At 43.3% G+C, this 12,364-nt stretch overlaps 1 protein-coding gene across 3 annotated transcripts in view; it reads left to right on the top strand.

Moving 5' to 3' along the window:
* Positions 1–12,364, top strand: part of LOC309554171 (adhesion G protein-coupled receptor E3-like) — a 162,127-nt gene that overhangs the window by 99,407 nt on the left and 50,356 nt on the right. For all 3 annotated transcript variants that reach the window (XM_082255788.1, XM_082255787.1, XM_082255786.1), the window contains 3 exons: positions 2,221–2,389; positions 4,689–4,802; positions 5,607–5,767. In XM_082255788.1, coding sequence (XP_082111914.1) covers positions 2,221–2,389; positions 4,689–4,802; positions 5,607–5,767 — 444 coding nt within the window. The remainder of the gene's footprint in view (positions 1–2,220; positions 2,390–4,688; positions 4,803–5,606; positions 5,768–12,364) is intronic.

Genomic DNA, 12,364 nt, shown 5'->3' with positions numbered 1-12,364 from the left:
GTTTTTTCTTTCCTTTTTTTTTATGATTTTTTTAACACACTGTGAGGAAAGGGGAGGTAATATGGCGCTGTCAGGCTAATAAATAGGAAAAAATAAATAAATATGTCTTAAAGTGCGCTGGTGATAGGTGAATGAAAATCAAAATATATAAAACTTCATATGGTGAATCCTTAAAAAGTGTAAATAAGTTTGAAGAATTTGGTAAAAAAATGTGTATCTATATAATGATAAATAGATAGGAAAATTAAGTGATAAATTATTAAAAATCAATGTGTAATCTTAAAAATATATAAAAGAATTATAAACACACGCTGCTCCTGATGACGTCATTGATGACGAAACGCGTAGAGCGTGGTTACGTCAGTTCCGCTTCCTGTTGACTGAGACGCACATCCGGCCGGTGGAACGCACCGCGTCCCGGAACTACCGCCACACGAGGGTGTTGCGGTCCCTAGGACATACATGCACTGTTTTTTCTATTAAATGTGAGTATTGTAATTTTATACGAATAAAGCACCCATTTTTTGCAATACTTCACTATTGGAGCCCTTCTTTCTTTCCTCATCCGGATCTCTCAAACATTTTTGGAGTACTCTAAGAGGAGGGATTTTTCATCAATTTCCCCTGGAGTAAGATACGAAGTCGGGATTAAGTGGATTACTAGCCAACCTTCGGAGGGACCTCTGAGAGTCACCCCAAACGCTGATTACCCCTGTGGGAGTGCCGCCATCTGGTGAGTGCGGGAGTAATAGGAGGGGAGCACTGATTCCTGTATTGAGCACCCCCATCAGTCTGGAAGTCCTGTAATCCATTTTATCCTGTCAAATCCCTGCTTCACCACCCTTCTTGGGACTCAATTATATTTGTAGCACCATTTAATATTTGGCTATTTATATGGACAATTTTCCTATATATTCGCTTTATATTTATTTATTTATTTATGCTATTTAAACTGTTGGGACACTATTTATGATTTATATGTGCACAGATTTATACAAAGTTATTTATTGTTTGGCCCACTAGCACAATATATATCTGATTAATTAGCACTTTAAGTATATATGGAGGATATTTATAACACCACTTTACAATTCTTTTATATATTTTTAAGATTACACATTGATTTTTAATAATTTATCACTTAATTTTCCTATCTATTTATCATTATATAGATACACATTTTTTTACCAAATTCTTCAAACTTATTTACACTTTTTAAGGATTCACCATATGAAGTTTTATATATTTTGATTTTTATTCACCTATCACCAGTGCACTTTAAGACATATTTATTTATTTTTTCCTATTTATTAGCCTGACAGCGCCATATTACCTCCCCTTTCCTCACATTTACCAAATATAGTTATCTATATTTTTGAGGTAGGCTGCAGTCATTTATTTACTTAATTTCCTCCAATAGCGCGGAAACTTTCCCCCTATTTTTAACACACTGTGACCAGAGCAATATAATGTTATCAAAATAACATTGTACTACTCTGGGGAAGTGATCAAGATTTATTTTTTATTTTTTTACACATTATGTTTGCTTATATTCATTCAGTTTGTTTTGTTGCAAGGTCAAAGCTAATCATATGGTACAGATGGGCTGTGATTGGCCCCGTGATGTGATCGAATTGACCAATCACAGCTAGCCACACATTTATACTCATTGGATGGCTTGAAAAGAAGCCATCCATTGTGTAAAACTGTCATGTGACCTGCTGTGATATTTTACGGTAGTCACATGGTACTCGGATCAGTCATCAGCCATGTCCCGTGGACGTGGCTGGTGACAGATCGCACCGATGTGCAGCCCCGTGATAGCCGCATCCTGACAGGACATCATTTGACGCCCAGTCAGGATGGAAAAGCCACCGCCTGGCCCTCATTTTGCTATAGGCCAGGTGGTTAATGGTTAAAGGTCACTAATGAGGACAGGTGTGAACAGCACAGACCAAAATTGCAGTGCTGTGTAAAATTATGGCTTTAGTTGTATTTATGTCTCATAGCTAAGTGAGTAGTTCTGTGCTCATCTCATGCTTCAGGAGTAACTTTTCACAGATAAATAATATGAGAAAATATATTTTATATTAGGTGACACTATCCATCCAGGACTTAGTATCTTTATTGGTCTCTCTTCCGGGAGGTGTCCAGATGATGGAATTTTTTTTCAAGTACTTATTTTTAGTGTCTTTCATACTTTGTCTTTTATTTTTATAGCAAGTGGCCCAGGAATTTACTGATGTTCTCAATCACGTTGCCTTAACAAACTTGAGCACCTCAGAGCGACGTTTAGCTGTCACTTCTATAGTCAAAAGTGTGGAGAACTCTCTGTTGGAAAAGTTCTCTAAAGATCTACAGAACCGTAACATCAGCACGCCAGAGCTAGGTAAGTGGGCAGGCACAATTACCACCAAGGTTTGAATACCTAGTTGCTGAGTTGGAGATGAACTGAAAGAATCAGTTGTATTAATAATCCATTCTGTAAAGAATGTTTTAAAATCTCTATTTAACATGACTGCTGAGAAGCATAGGCTCATTTATGAGCAGCTAATAAACCAATACCTTGCCCCCCAAAAAGACACAGAAGCTGATTAAGTTGGAAATAGGGCAAGGCCACAGCTTTATTGAACTTTGCAAAAGTAACAACTTTCCAAATGTACCAAACAACAGTGCCAGTCACGGTTATATTGTGAGCACCGGACAATGCCAGTCACAGTTCTACCGTGAGCACCCATAAAACATAAACGTACGTAGTCTAAGAGGCCTGTCCTTACCATCAGTGCCAGACAGACATTAGACTGACCCCAGAGTTTAACTTGAGGGCATAGTCCATAAAGCAACATCAATTGCTGGCAAGGTCAAAACCGCCAATAAAGCTGTGACAAAACATCACAACGGGCGGGGGGGGGGGGTGGGCAACGCTTGTAACAGCTGAATCTCCTCAGAGCAGTTGGATGTGCCCCAGCGTAGTCTTTTCCTAGAAATCAGGCTCCACCCAGTCACCTCAGGTCTTTGTAGCCAATCCCAAGGGAGCTACTTAACTTCTCTTTTAGGTTCACACCCACAGTGATGCCATGCTTCCAGCAGTCAAGGCTCCCTTTCCCTAAAGGAGGTTCAAGGAGCCTTCATTAAGGCTCCTTTCACACATACGGTCCGTTCAGTTCATCAGTTCAGTCACGTCAAAATGTATCAGTTTTTCATTTGTTTTTCATCCATTTTTCATCCCTTTTTCATCCGTTTTTCATCAGTTTTTTTACATACACTACCAATGCAAAAACGGATGAAAAACTGACCGTCTGTCCATTTACATCCGTTTTACGTCCGATCTGTTTTTTTGATGGATGGAAAATAGCACATTCATCCGTTCAAAAAAAAAAAACGGACATTGACGGAAGCGGATTAAAACGTATTTTAACGGATGATCATCCATTGTCATCCGTTTTTACATAGATATGCATTGATGTCCGTTTTTTAATCCGTCAACGGATGGATGAAAAATGGACAAACGGACAGCATGTGTGAAAGGGGCCTAAGGGGAATATTTAGTGGGTTTGCTTACATTTTTTTTGTTCTGATCAGGGCTAAAAATATATTTTTTCTCTAGTGTTAATAAAAATATTGCATATGAAAATGTTGTATTTTGATATTCAGCCAGCAGGTGGAGTTTTTGCCTCCTTTTCAGGTGTCCAAGCTCTACTTATCAGCTCTCTTGAAAAAGTAATTTGTTTACAGGGCTCAGTAGCGTAAGCTGAAGTTTACACACACAAGTTATGGAGCCAAGGAAATGACTCCTCCCCCCCTCCCTTCAGGCAGCCCTCTGCCTGTTTTCCTGTCATTGCTTTTGTGATTTGGTGTATCTGGCATTCTGAGCCCCTTGTTTCCCACGATACAATCCTTTCTGTAGTATGTTGTTTTTGGACACTTGTCATCATGGGCCCCATGCTGCCATTTTGGAGACAAGCTCCCAAGAATATATTCAGTTTCATTTTTATTTTCATAAATATTAAAGAGTCCTGCAGATGGTTAGCCCTGCTCACTAAGTCCCACCTCACTCCAATCTATGACCAGTTCTTCCACTCCCAATGGAAAACACACTAGTATATCTCACTTTGTTCTCTATCTTCCTCCAATCCATGTTCTTCTTCACTATGCAGCCTCTCTTTCTCTTCCCCATATTCATGGTCAACTCACTCTCTACCTCTCACTCTCTACCTTCTCCCATACATGATCCTTTCATTTCTGCCATCTCTCACTCTATTGTTGTTGTTGGTGTCTGCTGTTGCTCCTCTCTGCCTTCCACCCTCATCATGATCAGCTTTTACTCTGCCTAAATAGTGCCTCCTCGGTGCACAACCAGTTACTATTCTTCCCACTCTACCTCCCCCACCTCCTTAAATACATGGTCAGATGCCACTCTGCCTTCTATTTCTTAATTTGTGGCCCTCAATCGGCTCCTGTTCTGCCTCTGTTCCCACTTGTCTATGGTCAGCCAGCTTAATTTCCTATACCTGCCAGCTCCACGGTCAGCTTACAGTGGTTGTAAATCTCAGACATGAACTATGAACCAAGCATACCTTTATAGAAGCCTTTCCCCACCGTTTTCAACAAAGAGGAACCCTCTGTGAGTGTATAATTGAGTAACAGTGAGTGAACAATTACTTTATGGTCCATTTTATCTGTTGCAGAAGTTCAAATGAAGGTTTCCAAGGATCTGTGTGGTAAAGGAGCCCCTTTAATAATTCTGACTGCTTTGGAGAACACCATGAGGGTACCATGCACACATGTGCCTGGAAATACTGGTGAGTACAGCTTTCTTTTAAGGCAAAAATGCAAAGTGCAAGAACCTACAACAGTCATCCAGCAACCTTCTTTAGACTTTATTCACACCTCAGTATTTTGAATTGTGGGCAGATTTAAGATGCCATTTATTTGAATGGCACCTAAAATCGCGGTGCGATTCTGCCGCAATTGTCACACGATAAATCCCTCTGCAATCACGGAAACCCACATCGCATGAAGCATGCCGCCCGAAAGAAGCTACCGAACCTTCTTTTTTTGGATGACAAGCTTAACCCGATGCAGGTCGCCATGATTGCAGCGCGTTTTATTGGGTGACAATCGCGGCAGAACCGCACCGCGATTTTAGGTGCCATTCAAATGAATGGTATCTCAAATTTGCGTTCTGTGATTTGTCATTCACACCTCGGTGCTCTGAAATCTCGGGCAGAATCACAGCAAATTTGCCCACGATTCAAAATGATGAGGTGTGGATGCAGCCCCAATGCCTCATGCACACTGGACGTTTTTACAGCTGCTGTTTTTTGGCTTCAGGTGTTTTTTTTTTCTGCAGCCAGTAAACTCCCCAGCATGTTATCCTATGTGTCCATGCACACATAGGCTGTTATCTGAAAAATGCTGAAAAGCGTGGGTATTCTGCATTTATGAGCATTTTTGAGCCATAAGCTTTTGCGGGAGTATAGTTTTGCTAAAAAACGCAAAGGCTAGAAAACACTGAAAAACGCTACTGCAATAACGCTGCAAAACTCAGTGTACAGACTGTAGTTCCCTGCATTTATTGCATGTACTTATTTTTTTTTATTGAGATGGAGCAATCCTAATCTCCTATAAAGGACTTGGAGAAATAGGAGAAAGTGACCATGAAGGTACAGAGGAGATCAATTCCCCTATAATAAGTGGAGCCATCACCAATCCTAATACAGTAAACTTGGACCCTCCAGTGGCCTTCTACCTGAAACAGCTAAAGGTAAGTAAAAGTAAAACTGTAAGTTTGATGTCTGTACACTGTATGCATGTTGGCCATCACAGAAAGATTTGACCTGATAATGACAATGTGAAAGAAGTTTGTTTGAAATCTTTGCAAATTTATTAAAAATAAAAATATCCTATGTACATAAGTATTCACAGCCTTTGCTCAATACTTTGTTGAAGCACCTTTGGCACCAATTACAATCTCAAGTCTTTTGAGTATGATGCTACAAGATTGGCACACCTATTTTTGGGCAGTTTCTCCCATTCTTCTTTGCAGGACCATTCCAGCTCCATCAGGTTGGATGGGGGCATCAGTGTACAGCCATTTTCAGATCTCTCCAGAAATGTTAATTTGGGCTCAAGTCTGGGCTCTGGCTGGGCCACTCAAAGACATTCACAGAGTTGTCCCGTAGCCCCTTCTTTGTTATCTTGGCTGTGTACTGTTGTCTTGTTGGAAGATGAACCTTTGTCCCAGTCTGGGATCCAGAGCACTCTGGAGCAGGTTTTCATCAAGGCTGTCTCTGTACGTTGTGCATTCATATTTCTCTCAATCCTCACTAGTCTCCCAGTTCCTGCCTCTGAAAAATATTCCCACAGCATGATGCTGCAACCACCATGCCTCACTGTAGGGATGGTATTGGCCGGGTGATGAGCGGTGCCTGGTTTGCTCCAGATATGACGCTTGCCATTCAGGCCAAAGAGTTCAATCTTTGTTTCATCAGACCAGATAATTTGGTTTCTCGTGGTCTGACAGTCCTTCAGGTGCCTTTTGGGAAACTCCAGACGGGCTGTTGTGTGCCTTTTACTGTGGAGTGGTTTCTGTCTGGCCACTCTACCATACAGTTCTAATTGGTTAAGTGCTGCCAAGATGGTTTTTCTTCTGGAAGTTTCTTCACAGAGAAATGCTGGAACTCTGTCAGAGTGACCATCAGGTTCTTGGTTACCTCCCTGACTAAGGCCCTTCTCCCCTGATCGCTCAGTGTGGGGCTGGGTGGCCTGCTCTAGTAAGAGTCCTGGTGGTTCCAAACTTCTTCCATTTACGAATGATGGAGACCACTGTGCTGCAATGCTGCAGAGATTTTTCTGTACCCTTCCCCAGATCTGTGCCTTGATACAATCCTGTCTCTGAGGTCTACAGACAATTCCTTGGACTTCATGGCTTGGTTTGTGCTCTGATATTCACTGGTAACTGTGCGACCTTATATAGACAGGTGTATGCCTTTCCAAATCGTGTCCAATCAACTAAATTTACCACAGGTGGACACCAATAAAGTTGTAGAAACATCTCAAGGATGACCTGAGCTCAATTTTGAGTGTCATGGCAAAGGTTGTAAATACTTATGTATACTATAAAAAAGCTGCGCTAAATGAAGGTCCAAAACGTGAAGTTTCAAAAAAAAAAAGCCCTCAGAAGTCCCATACACCAGTAAATGTATACAGTGATAAATAATCGTGAATATAATAAAAAGTCCAAATGCATCCAGAAATTGACTCCTCTGAATAACGGATTGGATTGTATACTGCTTACCAGAGATAGCAGATACATTCTCCAAATGAAGGATGAAGATGCTCCAAATCAAAGGCAAATATCCTCAGAGTGCCCTCCAGGCGATATTCAAAGTCTCAGGCGTTGCACCAAGAACTCAGCGGGCATCAATCACGTGCACATAAAAACATAAACCTCATAGCGTGATACTGTATAAACTTATACACTAAAAATAGATCCCTCGTGGGAATAAATATAAAGAAAGAATTGGATTTAGTGAGAAACCACCACCGACATCGCAATCTGCTTACCAGATATAAGACAGTGATAGCATAACGAATAAGAGGGGTGAATCATCACAGATCCCATGCAATAAATTCAGTCCGTGAATATACCGCCACCGCCACCGACATATACTACTGCTTACCAGAAGGAATATCAGATATTGCGGATATTGCAGATATCATCCAAGACTCAAGGTACAGCAGGCAATGATGCCCCTCAGGTATAAGAAAGGACCAATCCCAATCGTAAAGGAATGTATCCACAGACGTCCAGCATATATTGAGTTACATGCAGAAAGGAAAAAGCTTCATAGCGTAAAACCACAACAATTTTATTGCCAAAAGATAAAATTACACTTACATTAAAACAAGGGATAAGCACTAAATCGAAGCCGCCGGCCGGTCAGCTCCAAACACCCGCCCTCACGTCTCGTAGGTGACGTCAGCACGCCGCGACCGACGTACGTTTCGTCAAAACTGACGTTCTCAAGGTACGGGCGGCGCACTGACGACACATATTAAATACCATAAGAAAAGAAGATCCTCCCAGTGTGACCTCCAAGGCTGAAGCCTAAGTCGCCATTTTAACTATGGCCAAGAGTATTCTCATACCTACACTGAATAGGGGATCCAAGTGAATGAATCTGGCTAACGTGGCAGACCTTTTTGACACTTTTGGGGGGACAGTGACATTACTACAGTAATCAATGCTAAAAATATGCACTGTTACTTTAATAATGACACTGGCAGGGAAGGGGTTAACCTGCGCAGTGAAGAAGTGATTGTGGGTTTTAAACACACAAGCCTGTGTCCCTATTATGGAGATCCCCCTCTCTCTATTTGTCCTGTTTACCATTATCATTGAAAGTGAAAGTAAAAGAAAATCCCAAATTTTGGGTTGACCTGGAAAAGTAATAGAGGGGAAATTTTCCAATTGGGACACTAGTTCTGGGTGACCTGGGGGTTCCCAAGGAATTCCCTTATTTTTCACTTCCAGTTTTTGGCTATTGGACAGGAAGGGAAAGTAAATCTCCACAATGGGACACATATGGTTAAAACCCTCCCTTGCTCTATCGAAAATGAGAGAACATTTTTGGCGATAGTTCTACTTTAAGAATGAATGGTTGCCAAATATGGCCAAAAGGGTTTTTAGTACATACCTTGGGTAGTAGACTGGAGTAATTTCATCCCAAGCTGCTGGCTCTGTGGAGACCACTCCCCTTATCCTGTTCTCTTTGGTGACATCAGTAGCCAAAGCTCTTATAAGTACCGTGGGGATGATATCGGTTTGCCAAGGGGTACTCAGCAAGCCCATGTGTCTGTGCACTGAGGCCACCGTTGGGCAAAAATGAATGCACTGTTATGGTGGATCATGGCAGAACCCCTCAAGACTCTGGGCCCTAGGGTTACATGGAACCCTGGTTAGGAAACCCTGCTCTAAAAAGTTGTCTAATGACAACTGTAAAACTCTGGATTTCCCATTGCTTTCTGTCCTGGTGAAAAAGGTCACTAGGACAATTAGAAGGGTAAATTTCCTGTAGCACCCTACAGGTAGGGGCTAGGTAAATGCATAGTAGGCCTTGTCTGCCTAACAGCAGGGCCATGTTTCTTTTTGTCAGGTAGATTGTCATGGCTCCCAAGTGTGTCTCCTGAGAAGGGGAGTCTCCCCACTGGCTCTTTATCGGAGGCTTCTGATAGGGCAGTGGAGGAAACCCAATCAGAGATACATTCAGACTTGTATCTACCCCAGAAGGCAGATTCTGCCGCAGAGGATTCTGGGAGAGAGTATAAGTCTGAAGGGGGCGCATGACTCAATGTCTTTGGCGGGAGCAGAGTCCCAGGAGGGAGAGAACGGCTGTCTCTCCTCCTGTCAGAGGAAGCGGATATCTCGGGGTGTCGCCTGAGTATCCAGAGAGTGCGGAGTGAGCTGAGGGGATCCGGTGTGCCGAGAGCCTGCGGAGAGCGAGAGGGGTCCAGTCCCAGGAAAGCCTACACAGGTTGTGAGTACTGAGGATTGCCCCTGGGGGTCTGCCTCAAGTGTTAGAGGAGACCACTCTGGAAGAGGTTCTGGGATCCAGTGTCAGCTAGCTGTAAAGGGGGTACCTAGGTTGAGGACTCTGAAATGACAGGGGGGGTACATAGTCAGTGGACCCTGAAGAGCTAAAAGTGTAAAGGGGGCGCCTGCAGTTTGGGCCCTGAATTGTACAGTTGAGAGTTGCAGCCATACAGGAATTCACAACAAGCTACCTCAAGCCAGTGCAAGGCTGGAGGGAGTAGTCAGTGACTTTGCAGTGCAGCAGTATCAGCAGTTCAATAATCCACAGTCCTGAGTCTTCTGGACTTAAAGTCGAAGATCTAGCACTTCTTTAAAGTTACAGTGTGTTCTAAGCGTCAGTGAGCGTTGGCTGGCGTCAAGGCAGCGTTAACAGACATTTTTCTGGATAAAGTCCCAAGTTGTAATTAGTTGAGCCTAAAGGAGTATCCCACTCATTCCCCTCTCCCATCCCCTTAAATACAATAAAACAACAAAACAAAGATGCCGGAGTTGTCAATGTCTCAGTTCTCACACCCAGGGCCGCAGCTCATATGGGCTGGAGAGGTAACTGGTAACGATGGCAGACCCACATCAGGCTCAATGCCTGGTAAACCTGCTACACTCCCTCATGCCTCATACACACGCATCGATAGTTGTCCGTGAATTTTCGGCCAACGTCCGATCGGCCGATTTTCGGCTTGTTAGTAAGATGCTCTCGACAACCGACTCCGACTTTTCGGCCGAAAAAAAATCTGGTGTGCAGGCTATAAAATTTTTGTTGGCCGTCAACACAACGGCCGATTTTTCGTCAGTCAGTACAGATTTCGGCAGACAAAAATCTGATGAGCAAGACTGGGCATGCTCAGAGATGAAAAAACACACGGAAATTAAACCATCACATGACATCACTTCTGAAGTAGATTTTTGTTGGCCGAGAAAATTCGTGTGCAGTCTAGAGCACATTTCAACCAACACAACAACACTGGACAAAAGTCGGACAATCGGTCGGCCGATAATCGTTGCGTGTGTACTAGGCATCAATCATTCCCTCCTGTATCCAAATCTTAAAGTTTTGATATACTTGAAATTGCATTAAAACTCAGGACTAAATGTAATATATTGCAACTTACCAGTCCTTAAATGCTATCCATTTTCTTTTTAAAGAAGTCCAGCCTAACACTAAAATGACTACATCTATAGACATCCACGATCTAACACTACCCTACCTAGCCCTGTAAAGAAGAAATCAGTATACATACCTGTTTTGAAGCTGATCTGACCGGATCTTACGTTGAACTGTCAGCCGTGGCTTCGCTGTGGAGACGGGTGCAGAGGACACATTCGACATCGGAAGCCCCATAGTAACTCCATGGGTGACATTATTTCCCATTCATTTCACAGCCATTGTTGGCCGTGTCCTCTGCAGAACTTCTGCACTCAGGGCTGCGCTAGAAATCCTGGGGCCCCATACAGCCTACCTGACAGGCCCCCCCCCCCTTCCACTGAAAATATCAAAATTATATTATCACCCCCCTCCCCCAATCCCTCTTCCTAGCAGAAATCCCTCCCAATCACCCCTCACAGCGCAACCCCCCAAATCCCTCCACAAATTCACAACCCCATCCCCGTACAGTGCAGGGGTCAGGAATGCATTATGTACAGAGTGCAGGGGTCAGGAATACGTTCAGGAGAATGCTAGATACAGAATGCAGGGTTCTGGAGTGCATTATGCACAGGGTTCAGGAGAGTGATAGATAGGGAGTAGTGCCTTACTAAGCTGACCAAGATTTCCCATAGATGCAAATGTTAGACAGGGAGCAGTGCCATACCAAGTTGACCAAGATTCTCCATTGAGTCCAATGTTAAAAATCGGGAGTAGTGCTACACCAAGGTGACCAAGATTTCCCATTGAGGCCAATGTTAAAAATCGGGAGTAGCGCTATACCAAGGTGACCAAGATTCTCCATTGAGGCCAATGTTAAAAATCAGGAGTAGTGCTATACCAAGGTGACCAAGATTCTCCATTGAGGACAATGTTAACAAATGGGAGTAGTGCTATACCAAGGTGACCAAGATTTCCCATTGAGGCCAATGTTAAAAATCGAGAGCAGTGCCATACCAAGCTGTACATAGTAGCGAATGTACCTAAATGCCTCTGTACTGCACCTCTTCCCAGCTGCTACAACCTCTTCAACACACACACCTCTCCTCTGCCCTTCTCTTCCCCAAAGGTCCCCCATCTTCCACATGATTGCCTTTCTAAAATACCTTTCTGTTGCTGGCTGCCATATCTTCCTTCTCCTTCTTCCCTATGCACGTGCTGCTTGACACAGGGGGTGGGTCTGAGTAACAGTCCCGCCCATTACCGACATCACAGCATGAATTTGACAGGTGCAGTCTCTCATTGTGGCTGCATAGTGCACACCCAGCTGGTTTGTTAGCCAATCCCTGGCTGTTCTAAATGTTCCCACTGCTGCAGGTCCTTCTGAGCTAGAAGGTAACATTTATCACCAGAATTATGCCGGACAAAGCCTTTGTACAGCGGGACAGTCCTGCCCAGGTTGGGAGGTATGCTGTCATCCTACCGATCTTCCTGCTGTCCGGGCCCCCCTATGTGCCGGGGCCCCATACAGGAGTACTGGCTGTACCCCCCTGATGGCGGCCCTGTCTGCACTTGAAGACTGGACCAGAGCGGCTTCAAAAAAGGTAAGTATACTGATTTCTTCTTTGCAGGGTTAGATAGGTTAGTGTTAGTTCGTGGATGTCTATAAATGTAGCGATTTTAGT

Source organism: Pelophylax lessonae (genome assembly GCF_965119305.1).
Source record: "Pelophylax lessonae genome assembly, chromosome: 4".
NCBI classification, from domain to species: Eukaryota; Metazoa; Chordata; class Amphibia; order Anura; family Ranidae; genus Pelophylax; species Pelophylax lessonae.
The sequence above is the reverse complement of the archived record's forward strand: the minus strand, read 5'-3'. Positions and strand labels throughout refer to the sequence as shown.